General features: G+C 37.2%; 1 protein-coding gene across 1 annotated transcript in view; it reads left to right on the forward strand.

Annotated features, from left to right (window-relative positions):
• The first annotated feature begins 966 nt into the window (after positions 1–966).
• Positions 967–24,745, forward strand: part of LOC109429077 (uncharacterized) — a 75,861-nt gene continuing 52,082 nt past the window's right edge. The window contains exon 1 of the mRNA XM_029859151.2: positions 967–1,115. Coding sequence (XP_029715011.1) covers positions 1,092–1,115 — 24 coding nt within the window. The 5' untranslated portion in view covers positions 967–1,091. The remainder of the gene's footprint in view (positions 1,116–24,745) is intronic.

A 24,745-nucleotide genomic window follows, 5' to 3' on the forward strand; every position in this document is an offset into this window, starting at 1 on the left:
GGACCAACAATCCGGATCACATTTTCGGATCTTGAGAAATTCGCTTGGCCCAGGTTGGGAACCACTGAACTTAGCAAAACTGCTAAATTATCGATTGCAACTAAATAACTTATAACCTTTCCAAAGATTAGAAACTTTATAATTTCGTTTTTCACAAACTAATTCTAAAACTGAAAAAACACTCGCCCATACGCTCCGTAAATTGGGGTGTTTAGTGTATACCATTTGCGCTGAACGTTCCAGAAAAAAAAAGTTTCGTACCTCGAGCTGAATCTACTGGTTTCAGCCCTGCTACTTACACCACCGCATCATCGGCTGCCGGGCAAATACGATGCAACCGGTTGCATCGTTAACGGTATCGTTTGTATTTCGCGGTTTTTTATATTTGTTTACCTCACGTGTGAACCACATTCGTAACATACCACCTACCTAGTAGGTACCTCTCATGAAAGCTGCAACACGCTGTCTGCCGGGAAGAGAGGCCCACCACTTTCGCTCTCGGGAGTGTTGGAGAGAAGTTCGTCCACTCCGCGCAACTCCACGATTGCAAGTGAAAGCTTTCTCGCGACGACCCCCACAAGCACGTGCTTCGTCACACAGCTATTTGTAAAACTTGGATGACAGTGTTGTTCAACGGAGGGTGAACCCACTGTTCGAGGTTTTTGAAGAATTATTGATGATTCATTGATAAATAATCACTTGGATAATCAGCAAGCCAATATGAACCAAAAAGAGTAAAATGATTGAAAACCCCTGTCCAGAAGCCAAGCCACCCCAAACAATACCATCTCGACTCTCACTCTCACTTTCGTTGGAAAAGCTTTCGCCGTCGTCGTTGTCGATCGCTTCGCTTGTGTTATTGGGCTAGGCCAGGCCCTGGCCGTGAGCTTTTACCTTCTCACGCGCGCGCGCTCGCTAATCTTTGGAGTTAGAGGTGGTAAAAGCTGCTGCTGCCGCCAGCTCAACGTTCCATATATTAAATAGTAGCGGATGTAAACAATTGCCAGTCAGTGTCAAAAATCTCCTCGGAGAGGATCCGTGTCCCAGGTGTCTGTCGAAACCGAAAACCTCCCTAGTGAGCTTCGGGAATCATGAAGCCCCGATGGAATCTTGTGGTTAGTGGAAATTGCAATTTTCTTTATTGATAAATATGATATGTTTATGATTATGAAAAGCAACGAGCAATTAGAAGTGTCGTGTGAAAATGTGTCGTTTGGAAGAAAATTACAGCACATGTGTCGCCACGCCGCCAAAGGAACAGTGATGAGCACGATTTGGGCGCCGTTATGCAATCACGGATCTCAGTGTGTTACGAGTGATTTACTTTTCACATTATCGTATGGACTAGGGAAATCGAACTCTGATGGGGACTCGTGGTGACATATTTCTACACACTGGAACGTTGGGAAAGAAGTGCGAAAGTGTGATTAACCTGATGTGCGGTAACGGCTGCCGAGCACGAACTCTTGTGATGCATTCCCGCGGGGAAGACAAACCGCTGCAGTCAAGGTCTGCGCAGAAAAGAAGCAGATTTTTATGGGTGAAACTTAGTGGCGGTTTGGCTTCATTTGCGCCGGTCATTGGCGTGCATGGTGCTTCAGTTTTTATACGAGAAGCGCATATGAGCTCAAATCAACCAAATCTGGAATTGCAACCTATACATACCTCCTGAATGGGAAATGATAGTGGTCAACGTGGTCCTCAGAAAATCTGAGGTTATATGGAGTACTGAAAGTGCTACAGCAAGGACTTCGAAGCTTATAGTGGAAACATTGACCGAATGTATGCAGAAATGAGTCAGCCTTACATGTTTGACTCTAAGTGCCGATATAATGGACATTGTCTTTTTCACGGAAACCTAAACACATCAATAATAAAAGTGAACATGTGACAACTTTTCAGTGTCCGTTTCCTAGTGTGTTGTTCATGCAATGTTTACTTTTCTGAAAGAATTTCTGATGGTATTCTTGCTGAGTTTTGCATGAATTTCTAGGAAACCTTGATATTACAATAATTCCTTCCAAACGTAACGTCCAAACAAACGTAGAGATATAGCGATTCTGGGTCACTACAACGGTTGTCTTACTAAAATTCCTTCACATTCTCGATTACCGTAAGGGCGTGGCTGGCGCCGTTTTTGACCTTAATATAGTTGAGAGTTCTCAAACTGTGTACATTGAGAACTCTGTGCTTCTCCCAACGCCCATTCATTGGTTCTCTGTACAATTTCATTGCGCCGGTCAATCACTGAGTATCAACTACGAATTGTGCGGCCATCTATGCACTAATGTTCAACTTCTAGAAAACCTTGTTATTAGGGTGTGTCTTATTATTCAAAAAATGTTGAAATTTATATTCAAATCACATAAAAAAAGCAATCTATAAAATATTGAGATTTAGAGGTGGCACAAACGCATCAAAGGTAAATTTTTGGGTACTTAAAACATGGTTTCACTTATAGTATCATAACTTTCTCAATTTTCAACCAATTTTAAATCTCTTTGCATGAATCTCTTTAAAATTGATTTTTTTTATTAATTTCCATGCAAAATATTAGTTAGAAGATATTTTTATTTTGGTTTTACTCAAACATAAAGCTCCAGACCCCGAAAACTTTTTAACTGCTTGACCAACTTCAAATCTGTTAGCGTGTTTTTGTAGATATTTTTGTTGTTTGTTCTTTTCGTCATGGGGCTTTGCCTGAAACTTGGCCATAGAATTCAGTTTTGTTGGGAAGGCTTTGAGGCCAACTGTGGGTTCAACAGGTTAAAATAAACCATGAGGCATAGAACAAAACTGCCGAAAACACGTGTATTCCCCTACAGGGGGTGACCAAAATGTTTGGAATAGGCAACTTTTTTTCTCTCACAAAAAAGTTCAACATGGTGTAACTTTCCATAGAGTGCATCGAATATTCTCAAATTATGACTGTTTATTAACCTATTATATGTACATCAGTGGTACAATTTTGAGCTCGATTGGTTAATCTATCGCGAAGTTATAACTGATCTGGTAAAACACTATTTTTAGGACTATTAATTTTTGAACTGTCATATCTTGGAGACCGCTGAACCGAAAAGAATAAAATTTTGAGCGAATATCAACAATATAATAATGCTTGGAAATTCATCAGGACATAGAGACTTTTTGAACGTTGAAAAAAGTTATGACGATTTGACATTTTCACCTATTTAGAGAAAAGTGAGTCAAATTTACTATACTGCACAAAAATTACTAAATGTGTTCTTCCTTTAAACCAAACAGGCTCTAATATATCTTTTTATAGATATCTTATGAACAGAAGTAGAAAATCTTTGGATATCAAAAACAAAATTGTATGACATTGATGTGAAAAATGCATTTTTTCGAAAAAGATCCAAAAAGTGTCAATCCATCATAACTTTTTTCAACGTTTAAAAAGTAATATATTGTGAATAAAAATTCAAAACTTCATTCAATTCGGTTCACTGGTCTCCGAGATATGACAGCTCAAAAATTAGTAGTCTAGAAAATAGTGTTTTACCAGAACGGTTATAACTTCGCGAAAGATTAACCAATCGAGCTCAAATTTGTACCAATGATGCACATATAATAGGTTGACAAACAGTCAAAATTTGAGAATATTTGATGCACTCTAAGAAAGTTACAGCATGTTGATCTTTTTTTGTGAGAGAAAAAAAAGTTGCCTATCCCAAACATTTTGGCCATCCCCTGTATGTGCTGAACAACCGTTAGCATGGGAAAAGAACAGAGTTCCACATCTTCTTGATGAAGTAGTCTTAGATCAGTGATAATGGTTGGGCCAAATTGACGTGTTTAGGAACACAGAATAACAGCAATCATCTGGTAGTTCTACACAAATCCTTGTTCCGAGCGAACAAAACACTTTTACCCAAAGGTACTCTAAGTTGTAAACATTGGCGGAGACAAGCCGGGACAAAGGGGATCAATTGATCCTCCTAGCAAAATATCAGTTCAACAAGAATGCCTAAAGCGATTCCAGGAAAAACAGGATTTATGAAACAATCTTCAAAAGAATTTCTGAATGCAGAGATGATCTAGCATAGAGCTGAGATTAACTAAATAATAAAGTCGTATAAAAGTTCATGAAAAAATTCTGATTCCTTCAGAAGAATTTCTTAAAGGAAACCTTAGAAGAATTTCTGAAGCAATTCCAGACAAAGTATCGAGTGAAATCCATTGAAAACTTCCTAGATGAATTCTTGCAGAAATTAACGAAAAAAATCTTGAAGGCATATCTGAAGCAAATCCTGGAGAAATGAATTAAAGATACCCTGGAAGAGTTTTTGAATCCTTGGAAGATTTTATGAACGAATTCCTGGAGTAATTTCAGAAAGATATCCATAGTGTAATTTTGGAAGAGATTCATAGAAGATTTTCAAAAGGAGACATTTCTGAAGAAATTCCTGTAAGAATTAAAAAAAGTTGTAGATTTTTTCATGAATCCCTAGAAGTTTATCTTAAGAAATACGGTTTAGGATTATTTTTAAGAATTTCAGAAAGAATTCTTCAAAAACAACTTTAAACGATGTGCTTAAGGAACTCTTTGTGAAATTTCTGAAGGAATTTTATAATTATGATTTTCTGAAAGAAATTGGTGGAATTTGTTAAGGAATCTGTGAAATTATTCTTGCAAGAATCTCAGGACCTGTTTTCTAAAAGAACCTAAGGAGCGCTTTCTGAGGAATTTCATGGGACTCTGGAGCAATTTTTGTAGCATTTCATAGTGGATTTTCTACAGGAATCCATGGAACAATTTTGGAAGGAATCCATGGAAGGGTTTATCAGAGAGTTCTTTAGTTTCTGGATAAATCTTAAGCGAACTTCAAAAAAAAATAATGAAAAAACATCCTGGTATTTTAGAAGTCAGAAATAATTAAAATTTCAAGGCAGGCTTTCCAAAAAAATCATTGTAAATTTTTCTGTAGAAATCAATGGAAGAATTTATGAAGTAATCTTTCAAAATGTTCTAAAATAAACTCTTTGATAAATATTTGCCCTTAGTCCTTAGTGTTAAATAGATATTTGGTACAATTTTTGAAAGAGTTCATGTGAAGGAATACCTGAAGAAACTCTTACATAAATTTTCAAAGCAATCCCTGGAGGAATTTCTGAAAAAAAAAATATTATTAGAATTTCATTAGACCTCGCTGAACGAATTTCTTTAAGAATCCCTGGAAACACATGTCAAAAGCATTTTGAAACATTTTGAAAAAAAATAAAATAAAATTGATGGGGGCGCTCAAAATCACATTTAATTTGTGTACTTAGTGCTAACGTTAGAACAAACACGATAATCACGAAACGCGACGCGAGATAAGACACGACACGTATGGTTCTTACAATCAAAATTTTGAAAAAAAAAAACATGAAAACTATAATGACCAACAGAGTGCCACCAAATTATGAACCGAATTTTTTCCGACTCCTCTTGCCACCAAATGACTATAATACTTGTGGTTGTGAGGCTGTCCAATCAAACAATTTCGACGACTTTTCGAAACCACCTCATCCCTAGTAAGGTCTTTTTTTTATTAACCTACAAATAAGCTACGTAGACCATAATATCTAAGTAATCGATGGAGCCTTAACATCGACTGAGGAGCTCATTACACTAGTTTACAAGATTTTTAATCTCGGTGATTGTTTTTTTTTTTGGATAGCAGCATGAATGCAGACGAGACTCCTATTAGACGCTGCCAACCACTTGACGCCCACCGCAAATTTTTCAGCTGTCTGGATGCAGCTGTTTTTTTTTCAGAGCAGTTAGTGTTTATTATAGACGCATCACATACACAAAATGAACTAAATTGGTATGAAGACAGCCAGGAAAACGTGATGAGCGTAAAGTGGATGGCAGCGTCTAATAGGAGACCCGACTGTACTTGCATAAATCTTGCATGGGGTTCACTAAATTGAATGTATCCATTGACATTGCTGATTTCGCTACTATCACAATGACATAGAACTCAAATCCACACACCTGATCAAGTCCTTGCAAGCATTTATAAATCCCTTCATCAACTTAGAAAGAGCCCGGAACTGATGATTGATTTTTAGTGCAGAATCCGATTTTTGTTTTATTTTATGCAAAGTCGCTAATTTCATAAATTTCTATCTCTGTAACTGATACTTCAATTAAGCTTTATTTTTTACTATCATTCGCAAATGTCTTATATTCCGAATACATGCCTATAAGGTTTTGATTCCCTCATGAAGCATGTGGTTATTAGTAAAAATAAACAAAAATTAAAATTAAAAAAGCCTGTGGCTACCATTTTTATCTTACCGAAAACAAAGAATTGAAGCGCTGATTGCTTTATTTCGTATATTTGTCTTTTTTAGAAATTAGCAAGCATGAAAACGACAAGAGTTGAATCAATCGGTGCCGTAACCTGTTTTCGAATAGGATGAATTTGGGAGCGTGGGATGACTAATGGTGCTCAGGCCCTACATTGGGATTGACTTACTCGGTCTAGGGACACTTGAAACGAGTAGTTTGAAAATACGCAGGCCCGGATTAAGGATTGTGGGGGCCCGGGGCCCGAGCGGATGTGGAGGCCCTTCGGAGAGATGACCAAAAATGTTTTTCCTTATTTTCGATCAGAACTTGAGCAATATGAAAAATAAAGCTAATGTTAGCAACAAAAAAAGGTTTTTGTGGGGGCCCCTAAAATGTGGGGGCCCGGGGCCCGGGCCCCCCCGGCCCCCCCTTAGATCCGGCCCTGAAAATACCTATCGTTTCGGCCCAAGGAAGTGACATCCCGACTAGAAAAATATATCAAGTTTATAACTCATTGTGTTATGATGATATGAAATTCTTCTATAACTTATTTTGTTATAAACTAGATGCAGGATGATGTTAAAATAACTAAAACTGTAACAAAAAGTACACCAGTCTAATCAAAATAATAACCTAGTTTTGTTATAGTCAGAACAAAATTATAACACAATATGATATAAATTTTAGCTTCTTGAAAACTAGTTTCTATCATATTTTGATACAATTGTGTAAAATGATGTTCTAATTGTCAAAGAATCAGAACTAAATTATTTCACAATTAGTTATTGAACAACATTTATAACATAATATGATACAATTGAGTTTTAATATTTTTAAACACCAATTATGTTAAACATGATTATATCATAATGAGTTATACATATCATGGTTTGCTATAATTATGTTATATTTTTGTAAGAATCTTCTAGTCGGGATCCCTATCCTACCAATGCAATTTTTTCGTAGCCAACATAACTGCGGCTCAAGCGTACAGCTCAACCTATCTTTCAACACAGCAGCATAGTTTTAATGCTGGGTAAGAAAACAAGAAGACCATAACAGTCCCCTGTTTCGACCGGCTTCATTTGTCCTTTATCGAGAGAAAAAAACAGATCTGCAGTTTTGCATTTTTGGCTGACTGATGTTTGCTTTGAAGTAAAATAACAAATAAGGCTGTCTGAAACGTCCGTTAATCTTTAATTTTAGACATTGTTCCTAGACCGAGAAAGGCGATTTCAAAGTATTCAAGTATTCCGGTCTATTGTTTAAGAGATGACCTGAAATTTTGTAGTTAATAGAATTCAGTTTCTTACGTGCATATTCAAGGAAATACACAATATATCGTTGTCTCGTTGCCAGCCACTCTGGATCCAGCTGTAGCTGGATGGGCTGGCAATTCAAATGAGACCAGCTCGCACAAATGAGGTGCAGTCTATTTGGTGCCATTTTTACACTTGTCTAAAACGCCGGAAGAAAACATAATTCTTTTTTTGAGCATAAAAGACTGGAAGCCGTAACTGCAAAATAGGAAACAAGACACCAAATTAGAAGACAAAAGACAACTCAGGCCAAACATTTAAATAGGTCCTCTCTGCATTTGAGAGGCTCTCTTTGTTCACTTTCTCTTTCAATTATTGCAATGTAATGGTACACTTTTCAACTATTTTTGCAGTACAAATCAAAAGACGATTGTTTTGACCATCGTTCAATGCAAGGAGACAATCATAATACAAATAAACAGCTGAGATATTAACGAAAGAGAGGGAAACCAAGGCTCTTCTGCTGATAGGACCTTTAGACATGTTTGGCCTGAACTATTTTGTATGGTGTTTATGATTTTTTTTTTTCAAATGAAGAGTGATTGGTATCATCCTTAGAATGATGGTTCTGTTTTTTTCAACAACAAAGATAACAAAAACCGCAACGATACAGTTGTCAGTATGGTGGCACGCTGCAAAAACTTTGATAACTATTTGCAGCGGTAAACTGGCAAAGGAAACGACTCAACCACATGGCAATCTGCGAAGCTAAACGTGCAGCGACAATGACAAATTAAGTCACTGAATGCTCTAGGCACCAGCTGAATCATCTGCCCCTGGCAGGTCGGTCGTTGGCGCTTGCCGGTGCCGCTAATGCTGATGTCGAATCCCATCCGAATCGGACGATGAGGTTGATGAGCTGTTTTTTCGCTCTCTGTTTATCTTCTGTGGGAAACTGGTGGAAATATTACGCCTGAGACGATTATAATCAAGATAATGTGGTGGTGGAATTGGTCGGTAGGTATCTACCTAGGGTATGAGTACCCTTGTTCTGCCTATGTTCCTATGTTCATCCTATTCCAATAACAGACGATTTAAGCACCGATTGTTTCCATTCTTTCACACTTAAAAAAAATTGCGCTTATTAGCTTGGTTTTCGATAAAGAAAATGGGATCACTATGCTTAAGATGGGTTCCATTCCCCTACAAGATATAACATCCACCAGTCACCAGACTAACTCTTGGTATCCATCGCACCAGACGCAGAGGGCGTAAAAATTTCCGACTGATAAGTGTGTTGCCTTAGGCTAATGAAGCGATGACTACCAAGGTGATCAGGTTGTATAATATCTGGCTTGGTGTATGCTTCGTCGCTGTTGTGGGCTGGGAAAAGTTCTTGTTATCGCACTTTCTTGGAAACCGAGATCGAGATTACGATCACATGGTTGGGTGGCATGACATAAACAAACCCGAAGTTCGATTGGCTTGTTTAGTGCAAATGAATGTAGAATCGTATACACAATGTACGCCTCGAAAGAGTTATGCAGCCGGCATCAAGATTGAAGTGTGGTTGCATTTCACGATCAATGTAGGATAAGGCATGCGGTTCCATGAATGGCGATGTGATCAGAGTGTTCGAATTAATTATCGCTTCTGCGCTAAAGATGCAAATAAAAAACTGTTTTTGCTATAGTTCAGACTTCGTAGGGCGCAACATGTGAAAATATGTAACACTCTTTGAGCGTCAATGTTACGTGACATAAGCCTTTTGAGTGGCCTCAAGCACATAGGGGCAGGGTCGTAACGTGTAGTTTTCCATTGCAATCATATCATGTCAAATGATAGAAAAACCGACAATATTTCTTCATGGATGTTTTGTTAGTAATGAAGAAATGTCCTACTCCAACATGCCTCTAAGAATTAACTTTAAGCAGTTGCATTGTTGCGAGTGCATCGTTGCAAAAAAAATCTACAAAAATACTTTTAAAACACATAACTGCATGCACTCAAGCCAGAGCATTCATAAATTTGTTCAATTAGTCCCTCTAGAATCTAGAAAATTCATACAGGAATTAAATCAGAAATTCTTTGAAAATTTTCTCCTAGTGCTTCTTAAGGATTCCTCTTACCTCTCATCCATTTATTGTTTTAAGAATGCCCCCAGGGGCTCTTGCAAGAAATTTCTTCAAAAATGCTTCATGCGACTCCTTTGGAAGTACATTGATGAAAAAAGTACCCTTTTTTCAAGCTATCTTTGGGAACCTGTCAAAAGATTTTTCAGGAAATTCTCTTGAGAGCACTCTTTGAGTTCTTCCAGGGAGTTGTTCAGAGATGCACTTAAGGGGTTCCTTTAAAAATTCCCCCAAGCATTTGCCTTTTAAGGGTTTTCCGAAGATTCCTGCAGAGATGCAGAGATTTCCTCGGTAATACTCTTCGGGCTTCCTTCTGAGATTCCTTCCGGAATTTCTCTTTGGTGTTTTTTTTTTCAATTTTTAAAATGATTTTTATTTTGAATTTTTCGAAGAATTTCTCCAGAAGATCTACAGGAATTGCTCCTGGATTTCATCCAGCAGTTTCTTTAGAGGTTCAAAAATTTATCCAGGAATTTTGCCAATAGCTCCTACAGAAACACCAACACGAATTACTTAAAACAATTTTCCATTCTTGAATTTACTCAGGGATACTTCCAAGAATACGTCACGGATTTATTCAGAATTTCTCAAAGGGTTCCTCCAGTTTATTTTCCAATCATTTCTTATGAAATTTTTGGTGGATTTTCTCTAGTTCATTGCAATTACTGTCGGTTTGCATCCAACTCAAGTTCCAGTTGGAACGTAGAGCCATAAAGAAGAAGAAGAAGAAGGACATAAAAAAATCCCGAAGAAATTTCTTTCAATAAATAATTATTTTTTTAAATAACGAATTACGTATAACTATTACTTATTAAAAATCTTAAACATCACAGTGTTCGAAATCATTCATTCGATCATGCGATCAATACTAAATACTTATTTTTATAGTTTTAGAGGTTTAGCGTTTTCTACAATTTAAGCATGACGTATAATTAAATTCAATCGAAGATTAATCCCCCTAGAAATGAGATAAAATACACAGCGCAACATTTTTGTTTTGTCTCAAAAGTAAACTTATTTGTCTCTGACAGGTTTTGGGCCGCTGAATCTGAATCCGGACTCAGATTTGCTCCAGCACGTCACAATATTGAGCTATACCTCAATTTATAGGACAAAACAGTAGATGTATGAGAAAGTAGATCGCTAATGGCGCTGTAGCCAATAAATTAAATTATTTTATTTCTTGCCCCGTGGCAAATTAGATGTTGGTCACACGAACACTCGCGATATTGACATTCTGTGGCTATTTTTTCTACTGGCAAAACATGCGATTTTGGGCTTTTTTCGCTGCCAAGAATTAAGCATGGAATTATTTTTTTAAGCAATTCCAAGGTAAATTGGTCAATTAGCATCTAAATTATCGACTCATGCAAAATATTTAGTTTTACCAAATCAAATTTGATAGTTTTAAGCTATTTATGTTAGGTCGATATTTCCCATACAAGTCATCCTCCAAAAGTTGCATGCAATTTAACTTACTAACATAAAATGCTTAAATCTATCTAATTTGATTTGGTAAAACAAAATATTTTACATGAGTCGTTAATTTAGAAATAATACAAATACAATTTACCTTTTGATTGCTTAAAAAATATATTTCCATGCTTAATGGCTGGCAGTGAAAAAAGCCGAAAATCGCATATTTTGCCCTATAAACTGGGGTTTAGTTTAAAATTGTGACGTGCTGGAGCAAATCTGAGCCCGGATTCGGATTCAGCGGCCTAAAATCTGTCAGAGACACATAATTATGTAACTTAAGTTTGCTCTTGAGACAGACCAAAAGTTAATTTTTGTTACGCTGTGATATTTATACATCGAACATAATTTTTGGAGGTTTGACATCTTTAACATCATATATTCTAATTTATCGACCGTATTTATCAATAACTTAATCATTGATTAGCTTTATCGGCTAGGTAAGGTAGTAGAGATCAAAGTGGATAATGACATGATAGATATGATAGTATTCGCTAGGTTGTCAAATTAGGTACATATGAAGGCCATGTATTGAACGAATACATCGAATGTGTGAATCTTTTGCCGTACGACATGGAAAAGATCGACTTGGCTGACGACCACACCAAGATTGGCTTACTCTCAAAATAGGAATTCAAAATTTTCAATAGAAATAGTGCTATTTTTTCCCCTGTATTACAGACAAAATTATACATAAGTTTTTGTCCATTATTTGAACCAGCTTCCCCACTATTTCTCACGAGGGCGTTCACCCCTAAGTGATAGTAAATGTCTACTTTATCAACTGAGCCACCTGCGTCATTTTGCGCCGGAAATAGTTAGTTAAGGTGGAAGTTGACCTAAAAATACACTCCCGTTCAAAAGTTTGGGGTCACCCCCTTAAAAACATTTCATTTTTTAGGCCCATATCTTTCCCCAATTTGCGTCCGATTTCAAAACCCTAGGTTTCATTAAAAGATAATAAGTCAAAGAAACTTTGAACATGATTTCGGTGAAAGTTTTTCAAAAATATTTGTATGTAAACTTAACCCAAAGTTGGCAAATTTTCTAAAAAATGAATATAAACTTACGGCAGTGTCGCTGGAAATTGGGTCGACCAAATTTTAAGATAAGAGCGGTAATATAACCCATTATATATATAATTATATATTATATAAGCTTTCAATTGCTTTTTCAGAACTCAGCTAAAAAAACTAGAAAAAAAAGTTATAATTAGCACTTCATGTCATCGACCAAAAGTTTGGGGTCACTTTCGTAAAACATGGAAAAGTGATTTGGTGATATCTTCGTCATCTATAGTTCAATTTTAATTCTTTTTTGCTCATTTCAAAGATAATTAACTAAATTTACGTTTGATGTCTTTAACTTAACGTATTTAACGATTTTTGTATATAAAAATGTGATGTAAAGTTAACACATTTCACCACACTTCAAAAAATGAGGCAACTTTATGTTATGTTTTAGTATGTAAATTTCAACAAATATGTGTGGTTCAATGTCTATGCAGTAAGATTCATTTTGTTTCAAATAAGCCAAGAAGAATTAAAATTGAATGAAAGATGACAAAGATATCACCAAATCACCTTTCCATGTTTTACGAAAGTGACCCCAAACTTTTGGCCGATACATCATTTTGAGGAGTGACCCCAAACTTTTGGTCGATGACATCAAGAGTTAATTTACTTAATTACTTTTTTTTCTAGATTTTTTAGCTAGGTTCTGTAAAAAGCAGTTGAAATCTAATAGAAAATAAGTTCTATTACCGCTCTCATCTTAAAATTTGGTCGACCCAATTTCCAGCGACACTGCCGTAAGTTGATTTTCATTTTTTTGAAAATTCGGCAACTTTGGGTTAAGTTTACATACATTTTTTTTGAAAGTTTCTTTTAAATCATGTTCAAAGTTTCTCTTTTTTATTATTTTTTGAATGAGACCAAGAGTTTTGAAATCGGACGCAAATTGGCGAAGATATGGGCCTAAAAAAATTACATGTTTTTGAGGGGGTGACCCCAAACTTTTGAACGGGAGTGTTTGATAAACTTGCCCGTAACATTTTTGTTTTGAGAGATAATGACTTCACATCTTAGAAAGAGATGTGTATTTTTAAGTCCTGAACAAGTTTGTAGTAGGTCACAAAACACCCCATATCTCAAAAACCGTAAGAGTTGGAGCTGAGACATGTTCAACGAAATATATTTTTTTTATCATGGGATAACTTTACTGAAGACGTCAAACTTCCATTTTTTATCTCACTTATTAGAGGATTGATCATGAACAAAATTTTATCAAAAATCACCTTTTAACATGCTGAAAAACTTTGTAGAACACACCAAACCTCTAGAACGCAAAACATAAAATCTTTAATTCCACACATTGTTTACATGTTTTATTGTAGTTAACTTCAAAAAAATCTTCGACAAATTTCACTGAGAATTGTTTTATAAAATATTCTAAAAGTTCTTCTTCCTCTTTATTGCTCTACGTCCACACTGGAACTTGGCCTGCCTCACTTCAACTTAGTGCTCTTTGAGCACTTCCACAGTTATTAATTGAAGGGCTTTCTTTACCTGCCATTGCATGAATTTGTATATTGTGAGGCAAGTACAATGATACACTATGCCCAGCGAGCCGAGAAATTTTTCCCGACCGGAACGGGAATCGATCCAGATTGGTGATCCACGCCTTAGCCACTAGGCTAACTGAAGACCCCAGTCCATAAGTGTACTCAGGAAATCTTTCAGCAATATGTTACGGAACACTAAAGTCCTTGAACACATGAAACTCCACACAAAATTCCTTCAGGAAATCGATTGTACTTTCCCTTGCAGTTCTTTTAGTGGAGACAATTTTCTGAAGTTACATTTCTTGTACTCCCATATTTTCTATCAACAGTTGCATAGGAAACTGTTTTGGTAAGAAAAAGCCGACAATTTGACAGAAATAATGGTTAGTGATGATTCCTTCAGCTTTTCCATAGAATGTCTTTATGAGCTTCTTCAGATACTTCGCGAGAAATATATCCAGAATTCTACATGAAACTCAGATTCCTTCAGATATTTCTAAAGATCCACCGAAAGTTTTAAACAATCTCAAAAGTGTGTAAGTCGCGCGGTACACTACTCCGTCAGCACTGCGCTGATGTTTTGTAAAACAAGCGAACTTTTATCAACGTGTTGAACAATATTCAACAGTGCGACTACCGAAAGGTTCATAAATCTTTGAATTTGCTAATAACTACTGAACCTTAAAAAATGTATGTATTACATATACCTAAACATATTTCAAAATGCAATTTCTGAACAATGGAATTGCCTAGATTGACTTCGAAATACCCTGAGAATTTTAGGATTTTTTCAGGTGAAATTTACTGATGTAATAGAAACACCCTGATAACTCTACGTTGTCCATGTAGTAGACACCATGAATCACTAAAGTGAGTCTGCTGAAATGCTCTATAAAATTCCCGGATCAATCAATAACATTTTCATGAATTGTTTTGAAATTCTAAAACTGAGCCCGGCAGAATATCTTTCTAGATGTCTTCAAGAAGTTGGTACAAAACATTCTCAAATTAAGATGCCAGAATTCTGGCAAACGCTCAAACGCTTGAAGTACTGTTAATATATATCTAAAAACCGTACTGGAATTCTTCAAAAACTCGTCGGGATTTCTAAAAACTTTTCAACACAATTTCTTCCAAAATAATCCTGTATGTCTATGTTTATCAATTCCTATGAACAAATGGCCAACTGTTTTTCAATCTGAAATACGAGCAATTGTAGAATGCAGTAATATTTTCTTACGCAAAAATTACAGATATTCAAGCAGCTCTAAATGCTTTGAAATCAGCAACATGCTGTCCCAAACATGTTTGGGGGTGTATCCTATCCCTCCAACAATGATTATGCCATAATCAGGCTGTTTTGGGTTCCAGGGCACTGTGGAATTGATGGAAAACGAGCAAGCTGATATGTTAGCAAGACTTGGTCTGTCACACCAATCCATAGGACCAGAACCGTTCTGTGGTGTGTCTGGTTGTTCTCTCAGAATGGACTTTAAAGCATGAGAACATGAAAAAATAAAATCCAGCTGGGAAAATACCAATTTTGCAAGGCAGTCAAAACGATTTATAAATCCAAGCTTTTTTAAATACTCGCAAAATCTTAGAGCTGTCAAAAAGAGATCTAAGTACTGGTCTGCTATCATGGCATTGTCTGAGCCGTTACCATATGAAGCTAATCGGAAAGCTTCGGAATGATGTAAGGTACACCGGGCAAGTTGAAACGGGTGGGGCTAGAAGAAACGCGAAGTTTTGAAATAGATTTCAATAATATTTGGGATTTTATCCTTCGCAAAAAGATTGTTTGAATCAAAAACTGTGTGTTATGGCAATCAAATTTTTTATCATCATTAAAAATCATCATGCTAACCAGCTGTTTCATATTACCCCATCCTTTTCTGCTTGTCCCGGTGTACCTTTTGTCGTTTTAGCGACATAGATATAGAAGACTCGGAACATTTGTTATGCCGTTGTCAATCAATTGCTATTGAAAGAATTAGATTCTTCAACAAGGGGTCGATAGAACCCCTTGATGTCTGGAGAACAAACTCCAATACGGATGTACAGTTTATCCGCTGTGTCACCTTGTTGGGATCAAATGCATAGTCAAGGTTCGATTATTGCTAACAACAGTAGTAATGCGTCAGCTAGATATATTTAGCTAAAACAAACTGGGGCATATATCATAATAGATCTAACAACTGGTCGCAGTGACATCCCGAGTAGAAGTAAAAATCAAAACAATATCATCAAAAAAAGATCAAAAATTAGTATGGGGAAGAACATAATGATATCTCATTTTGATATTATAAGATGAGACTAATATCTGGGGAGATCTGGGCTGTAGCACATCAAACCAATATCATAAAATGATCTGACAGGCGGATTAAAGTAAAAAAAATGGCCGCCACCAGAATCGAACTTATGACTTTGTGATTTATGAGCAGTGACATTATCACTGCACTACGATTCATATCTGAAAATAGGAGGTAACAAGAGCATCAAGTTCAACGTTTTCCAAGGTGTTTGCGAGTCATGGTGGTTGTGTTGGTTTGGTCCCGCCATGTTGTAGATGAGTGTGTGAAAGAACTAATTATGATCTTGAATAGTAGTTTTCAGATCTTACTATTTTCGGATGTTATAGATGAATGTGTGAAAGAACTGATTTTGATCTTGAGCAGTAATTTTCAGATCTTTCGATTTCTGGATGTTGCAGATGGAAATGTGAAGAGCTAATTTTGATCTTAAGCAGTATTTTTCAGATTTCCCAATGATATATTTTCTATTGCAGAATATTAATACAATTTCTACCCAAAATTTGCAAACTGAAGCGATAGTATGGAAAATAAAAATGAATTTAGGCTGAATTGAGAATTGCATATTTTTCCAAACTAAGAGAGCACTTTTCTCTAGATGATTTCACATTTTATGCCTATTTTCTGAATTGTTAACAAAGCTAGTGATCCAAACTTTAAAAACGACATGTGTAGAAACATGCTTGGTTTATTTTGGACAGGACAGGACGAATTTCCACTGATAAGACGCAATCAGTGAAGTACTAGATTGTAGTAATGAGCTGAATTTTGTATGGTGAGAAGGTAACTGTGTTATTGTTTTCTCCATTTCTTGCAACAAAGTTTTCCAAAGTTTTGTTTTATGTAACAGCATTACATTACATTACAATAAGGCAGGGAATCATAATACCCACGCTTTTTTCATAATTTCATTGCAGAAACGGAAAATTTACCTTCTAGCCATAAACAATCAGCTAAAAAGCTAAGCTAGTACTTCACTTAACGTGCTCTATTGTGTACAGTCGCCCAGAAAAACTTTGGGAACATTTAGAAGATCGTAGTCGTGACCGACTGTCGTCTGTTCGTATACCCAAGGCAGAATCGCTACGCAATTTGTTGGTTGAAACTCAAAAAGCTGGTCGTCTGCAGCGGTATTATTTGTTGAATCTAGAATCAACGATCCATTTTTCGAAATGGACGTATTTTGCTTAGCGGGCCGATAAAGTTCCCAAATTGTGCGATGATTCATTTATTGGATTCGTATACTACAAATGCAAGCTCGCCGTCGAGGTCCAGCTCATGTTGTCATCGGACTCAATTGGAAAGCCTCCACTGGTTTAATCACAGTGAAATACAATAATTATAAACTGGGGTTAAGAAATCTATCAGATAATTCAGCATATACTTTTGTGTATAGATAGTAGAGTAAACATAGATCCGCGGACACCGCTGATTAAAATGTTTCAAGCGTGTAAGTAGTAATTTTTAAGTGTGCGACGGTTCAATATGACGTCATGCGCTCCATTGATGTTGTCCAAATCGTGACGTCATGCTCGTTTGGATACAGATTTTGACAGTTCGTTTGGATACAACGGATTCATCAACACGGATCTATGTTTACTCTACTATCTATTCTTTTGTACCTCTTTTAAAGAAAGGCAAATAACCATTATATGCATTTTTTGTGCCGATTACTCTGTTTTTTTTTTATTTGGTTCAATTGCCGCATCCATAAATAAACCCGCTTATTGAAAATGGTTCCTTTTTGTCCCAGTGTTCGTTTGTAAAATTTGTTGTGGACATAAGGGAACATCTATTTATTATGTAACGCTAAATTCGACATTTTGGAACTCGGTGGTTGGTACATTAGGATCTGGCGGCCTCCATAATGTGTAACGCTAGGCTGTATTCCCTATTCCCCTGGAGCATTACGTAATTTATTAAGCCCCTATATCCTGAAACGTTACGTTATTTGGGGACGGCGCATAATGAAAGTTGAAAACTTAAAATAGTTTTTATGCGCAATGTTGGTAAATTTCGACATTCTTACAGCGGGTTGCACTAGGCTTTCCAAAGATCAAATTTAGTACTAATTTTAAAATCATATCACGTTGAGATATTGAGCAGATATTTGGCAACTTTTTGAATATCTCATCAATATCATATTAAGATATGACATCAAAATTTGATTGTTTTGAGATATGATTATGATATTCACAGTCTACCCGGGTATATCCTACCTATAGTGGGGACGGCGTTGCTATATGCCAAACAGTCAAGGTAATTTCCACAAAGACCTAGGCGTGTGGTCTTTCCTGAATCCAATCGCTCCGGCGGGTCTATAAATCATTGTCATGTAGCACCAAACATCCTGTGATGGATGGATAACATATTATTTCACAATCGGAAGTTCATACTCGTAGCCCTTCGTACAGTGAGCATGTTACACAATCTGACCAGGTGAAATGTATGTTTTCAAAATTAACGCCCATTTCACGCGCCCATTTTCGCCCTTTCAATTTGTTGGACCGTTCCGACGCACCGCCGAACTACCCAGTGCCCATAAAGCGTCCAATTACACAGAACGTTTAATAAATTCATTCAGCACCCGGCACTAATAACTTCCGATCCGAGAAAATTTATTAAACTGAAAATCGGCGTTTTAAGAGAAGAAAGGTGAGGAAAATATCGTTGCACAATAGCGTAAAAACGTAAACATCAAATATCATCCCGGACAACAGACGCAGACGGTTCAGCTAGCCAGCGTTACTACCAATTATGGGTCTTCAGGCGTGAGCTGCGGCCCGGCAAGGCAGCGTAATGAGCGCAGCATTAACTCCAACTCGTTACTGAAACTAAGCTAAAATAGCACTGTTTGAGTCACCACTTTTGTCTCTATTCGTCACACAAACGTCAACAGTTTGTTCGCCTAAGTTATTCCTAAGCACGTCAGTGTCCACATAGTCCACTGGTAGAGCATTAGAGTCGCCCAAACCGACTCAAATTTGTGGTTTCAAACTTTACCCCTTGATCTAGTGATTGTCATCTGAATATTTGAGAATATGTGATGCACGAGAAGTACTGCCGCCGCCATGAACTCAACTTGACTTTGACTTTGCTGTGAACGATCAATTTATCCCATTCTCTAAATGCAGCATTGTTTAATCATCTATTTAACATACTAATATCTAGTACACATACAATATTTTGTTTTATTGAGGTTTCACATCTAAGCTGGTTATCTGCACTCTGACATTACACCTGTAAACGACCACAGGCAAAAACACACATCCGAGTAAAAAGTCGTAAAACCAATTTCACCTATCATCGGCACGGGTTTTACGAAATTGGTGCGGTAAACTTCCATAGCCATCTGCCGACATCTCAGTTTTTGCATCCGCAACAATAGCGGCTAGTTCACTTTGAATGCAAAAAAAAAGTGGTCCATCCATGGTGGAATGCAATCGGTTGCATATAATTGCCCGTGGTCGTCATCATCATCATCGCGTGTGCAGTATGCGCGTGGTGGGGTGCCCACATAACCACAAAAGCACAAAAGCCACCACCAACCGCTGCTGGCTGCTGGCGCTCGAGGTGAGCCAGAAGACGATGACCTACGATCTTTGCACGTCTAAATCGTTATTTGTTTGGACGTGATGATGATTATTATGGGTGGTGCGACGGCAACGTGTGAGCGCTCCTGACTGGGCTGTCGCTGCTGCTGTTTTGCAAACGAGAGTAATGATGGATGGAATTGACAGTACGTTTCAAAGATCTTAATTAGGAACATTATAAAGATATAAGATGGAAAAAAAGTTACGTTGGTCGGTTGATTTGAAAACGAATCATAAAAGAGCTTGCTTTAGATCGACGTTATATCATCGACGTTCGCTTTTATCTTGTGCGCAGTATTTTCGCAACACCTGTCAATTCATAGCATGGTTTGGTTTAGCAGATATCTACATTTATTGTAATTGATGAAACGAGTACTTTATTTTGCAACGAACGAATCAGCACTGTGTTAATTGTTGGAATGCGATTTATTCACATATTTGCTCCATTCATAAACTACAAGGAAATTTACGTTCGAAGTTTTCTTTCATGGTCTTCTTCTTCTTCTTCTTCTTCTTCTTCTTCTTCTTCTTCTTCTTCTTCTTCTTCTTCTTCTTCTTCTTCTTCTTCTTCTTCTTCTTCTTCTTCTTCTTCTTCTTCTTCTTCTTCTCTTTATTCTTCTCCTTCTACTTCTTCTCCGTCTTCTCCGTCTTCTTCTTCTTCTTTCTTTTATTTCATTGTTACTTTATAGTATTCTTCTCTATCTCGATTTATACGTTTCCTTTCTCCTCTTGCTGTTTTTTTTGGTTATTCGAATCCCGCTGGCATAGGCCTATTGGATGCTCAGCATTCCAAGAGCAGTACAACAGCTAGATAGTAGTTAACTCCGTGTGTTATTGTGTGACGAAGTGTGACGATAGGGGGGTAGGGGTTATGATATAGGGTGTCCCAGAAAGTATGGGCACAACTTTGAATAGCAAAAATACAGTAATTTTCTTAACAAACAACAATTTTAATATTTTTGTATTTTTATTCAAGGTATTTTAATTGATACCTGTAAAGAGATTATGCATTAAAAAGGGTTTTTGTATGCAGTATGTTTAAAATGAAAAAAAACATCTTTCAAAACTTCTGCACAAACTACTTTTTTACGGTTTTGCCAAATATCCGAATTCGAAACATTTTTCTTGATTTTTTTCACATGATATATTAGAAAACATGTTTCCTCAGATGGTTGATTGATTTTTTTTTATAAAAATATGTTTTGTCCGTTCACACGGGTACTTCAGTATTTTGAGAAAACTGGAAAATTCGCCTTTTCTATTTCTGGATAAGACATCCCCACAGACATTCGAGTTTTTAAACATGCTTTAACGAGAATAAAAATAATTCAATCTACACTTTATAAAGCTGGAGCATTTACTTTACTTATAGTGAAATTAAAATGTTATTTTTTGCATGTTGTGATATATATTCAGATGCTTGTTTTCATCTATTAGAAAAACGGGTTTTCGAAAATATCGATTTTGGTGTTTAAATTCATTTTTCAGGATCAAAAGTATATGTTTTCAATTCAAACTAAGGGTTGTATAATAGATACGCATATGGAATTACAAGGAAATATTTTTTGAAATTTTTATCGAGCTTAATTTCATGCGTAGGAAACATTTTGTTAAGCGATGTTATTGAAAAATATAGCAATTTGTGCAGAAGCTTTAAAAGGCCTTTTAGGGAATGTTCTACCGCTTCCAAACAAAGTGTGAAATGCAAATTTTAATGATTGGCATTTGATGTTAACATATTAAGGCAGGATATGTGTGAAAATAAAGTTTGTTTATGCATCCATTCCCAAATGGCAGAGCTGCAAAGTTGTGCCCATACTTTCTGGGACACCCTATATGCTACGTAGCTTTCTACTTGGCCTATTGAAAAAAAAAATTACATAATTAATGAAAGTTTTACTAGCATTATGTATCATTATCCAGTAAATCAACAGAAATATTGCATGATTTTTTTTCCATTCACATTGATGTAAATAACAAATAATGCGAATAAATGTCGGCTTCATTTCATAAGACATGCAGCTATCGGACGGAACAACTGTATCTGAGAAAGGAATAAAAAAAAACACCTGGAGGAATCCCAGAAGCAACTCCTGGGAGGGTTTTGAAAGAACGGCAGGGGTTACCTGCCGAGATCTTGGAATGAATATCTGAGTGAATTCCTGAAGGAAACCATGAAGAAACTCCTGGAGGAATCCCGAAAGGAACTTCTTTAGGAAACACATAAAGAAGTTCTGATGGAATCTCAAAAGAAACTCCAGTTAAAATCCATGTACAGATGTCCAAAGAAACTGCTGGTGGAAGAGAGAAGAAGAAAACCTTGAAAGAACTCCTGAAGCAAACCATGGATAAACTTTTAGAAAAACCATAGAAAAAAAAACTCCTGGAGAAATCTCAGAAGGTGCTTTTGGAGGAATCTAAGAAGAAACTCAACAAGAAGGAGGAATTCTCTAATGGAATCCCAAAGAAAATTCATGGAGAAATCCCAGAAGGAAGTGCTGGAGGATCTTAAAGGGAGATATTCTCAAAAATGGGAATCCCAAACACTTCTTGAGGAATTCCAAAATGAACTACTGTAAGAATTTTAGAAGAAACTCCTGCAGGGTCCTTCAAATGTCGTGGTGAATTTTATCCAAATGAAATCAATTTGATATTCTTAATAGATTTTTAAGTGAGCAAACTAATATCTTCGGAAGAGCTTCTAGGCTAATATGGTATTGGAAGCATCAATTTCCGGTTATTCGGCATCAAGCAGAACAATGGGTGGTTTATTGAGTCATTAGCTCTCCACTGGTTGCACCTATGGTCTTGATGTCGGCGATCTGAGCCTGGCAGTCGGCAATGTTTTCTTGCTATTGTTGTTTTTACATAATATTCTATTAACATACAAGTTAAAATTAAAATCATAGCTTTTTTTGTACATGAAAATTTTGTTGAGAGGGGGGGGGTGTGTTTAACAAGCTACGTCATTTATAGAGGGGGTATCTGAGTTTGTGACGAAATGCTACGAGGGGGGAGGGGGGTATCAAAAATCGCTTAAAAAAGCTACGTCATTTATGGACGCCTCCTTAGAAAAAAAATAGTTTTGCATTATATTTTAAGGAATTTGCAGTGTATTTCTCACTAAGCTGAAAACAGTGACAGCAAACAATCGATTGCCACTAGGACTTCCCGTAAGTTTTTGTCTTAACATTTTTGTGGAGCCTTGTTTAGAAAATTATGAAGCTATTCTGAATATGAATAATTAAAAAAAAGTTCTTTTTTTGACCAAAAAAGTTATTTATTGTAACAGAAATCACTTATTTCATAGAAAATTGCCTACCTTTAGGCGTTAAGGGGGGAAATTTCAAAATTTAATTTTGCATTTTAAGGGTCAAATTCACTAGTTGTAAGATTTTTGACGCGTTATTCGGGTTCAGAAGAGCAACATTTAATGGATAAGGAAATTTTTCTTTTTAACCGATGCCTAATTGTACACTGATCAATATCGCCCCAAAGTGGCATCTTCATTTTTTTGATTTTGAAGTGATTTGACTAAAAGATTAAATTAGTTGAACAAAATTTTGCCACATGGTTTCATAGAGATTCACTGGGTACTGATTTTACACAAATTATTTTTGCAATATTTGAATTATCACTAATGTTATCCGCAAAAGTTGTTTTAAAGTGATCAATTTTACCCCGGATTATGGTACGACACAATACTCGGTTTGTGGCTGCCGCTCTCCATTCTCGGTCGCGCCCAATGCTCGCCAGGTCACGCTCCACCTGGTCCGCCCATCGTGCTCTCTGCGCTACACGCCTTTTTGTGCCAACCGTATCAGTTGCAAACACCAGCTTTGCAGGGCTGTTGTCCGGCATTCTTGCAACATGCCCTGCCCACCGTATCCTTCCGGCTTTGGCCACCTTCTGGATGCTGGGTTCGCCGTAAAGTGCAGCGAGCTCGTGGTTCACCCTTCTCTGCCACACACCGTTCTCCTGCACACCGCCGAAGATCGTCCTTAGCATGCGTCGCTCGAAAACTCTGAGTGCTTGCAAGTCCTCCTCGAGCATGGTCCATGTCTCGTGCCCGTAGAGGGCCACCGGTCTTATTAGCGTTTTGTACATGGTGCATTTGGTGCGTGGGTGAATCTTTTTCGACCGCAGTTTCTTCTGGAGCCCGTAGTAGGCCCGAATTCCGCTGATGATACGCTTCCGAATTTCACGGCTCACGTTGTTGTCAGCCGTCAGTAAGGATCAAAGGTAGACGAATTCCTCCACCACCTTGAAAGTATCCCCGTCTATCGTAATATTACTACCCAGACGGATCCGGTCGTGTTCGGTTCTGCCAACCAGCATGTACTTTGTTTTTGAAGCATTCACCACCAGTCCAACCTTTGCTGCGTCGCGTTTCAGGCGGGTGTACAGCTCTGCCACCGTTCCAAATGTTCTGGCAATAATGTCCATGTCGTCCGCGAAGCACACAAATTGTCCGGATTTTGTGAAAATCGTGCCCCGGCTGTTGAGTCCGGCTCGTCGCTTCACACCTTCCAGAGCGATGTTGAAGAGTAGGCATGAGAGTCCATCACCTTGTCGCAGTCCCCGGCAAGATTCGAATGAACTGGATAGTTCACCCGATACCCTTACGCAGTTTTGCACACCGTCCTTCGTTGCTTTAATCAGTCTAGTCAGCTTTTCAGGAAAGCCGTTTACGTCCATGATTCTCCATAGCTCTGCGCGGTCGATACTGTCGTATTCCGTCTTGTAGTCGATGAACAGGTGATGCGTTGGGACCTGGTAAAGCCTGTATCCGCAATAATCGGGACACAGAAATACACCTGTAACTCTGCAATAGATACATTAAACTTGCTCAAATTTGGCCCCATAACATCTTGAGATGTGTTCATTTCACCTACAAAATTTCATGTGGATCGTTGCAGTACTTTTTGTTGTAGCGATGAAAGAGTAGAATGTGCGCCATTGAATTTTGTACAGACCCTAGGTTTGCTTGCCTGCGCTGTAACTTTTGAATTTGGCGAAGAAAATGGCTGAAATTTTGAACACAAACCTCTCAATCTACATTTGTTGCAAAGGCAAAATTTCAAAAAAATCGATGCACTATCAACA

This window comes from Aedes albopictus, chromosome 2 (assembly GCF_035046485.1).
Source record: "Aedes albopictus strain Foshan chromosome 2, AalbF5, whole genome shotgun sequence".
NCBI lineage: Eukaryota > Metazoa > Arthropoda > Insecta > Diptera > Culicidae > Aedes > Aedes albopictus.